This window comes from Eimeria mitis, genomic scaffold (genome assembly GCF_000499745.2).
Source record: "Eimeria mitis Houghton genomic scaffold, Emh_scaff1546, whole genome shotgun sequence".
Classification (NCBI taxonomy): Eukaryota; Apicomplexa; class Conoidasida; order Eucoccidiorida; family Eimeriidae; genus Eimeria; species Eimeria mitis.
Window position 1 is genome coordinate 8,361 of NW_013569726.1, and position 296 is coordinate 8,656.

The 296-nt window shown below is 49.3% G+C and overlaps 1 protein-coding gene across 1 annotated transcript in view; it reads left to right on the top strand.

Moving 5' to 3' along the window:
- Positions 1-191: 191 nt before the first annotated feature.
- Positions 192-296, top strand: part of EMH_0039260 (uncharacterized protein) — a gene marked incomplete at both ends in the record, with an annotated part of 1,624 nt that continues 1,519 nt past the window's right edge. Inside the window, one exon of the mRNA XM_013495373.1 lies at positions 192-294. Coding sequence (XP_013350827.1) covers positions 192-294 — 103 coding nt within the window. The remainder of the gene's footprint in view (positions 295-296) is intronic.

Genomic DNA, 296 nt, shown 5'->3' on the forward strand with positions numbered 1-296 from the left:
TCAAGTTTCGCTCGCATTTTCGGCACCATTGTTCCGTGCTGCTTCATTCGACGTGCACGAGACTTGAGGACCAGCCGAGGAACTCCGACTTCTCTGCCTACTTTCCTGAAGTCGTCAATTTGTGCATATTTATTTCTGTTCCTTTTTGAAAAAAAAACAGATATTGAAATTCTCTCTCTTCTTTCACAACCATGGCTTCTTTCTACAAGACGGCAGCAGCAGTGTGCCTCGTCGCACTCGGTGTGCTCCAATCAGAGGCACAGCAGGAGAAAGGCAATGGCGGGGGAGAGGCGGGG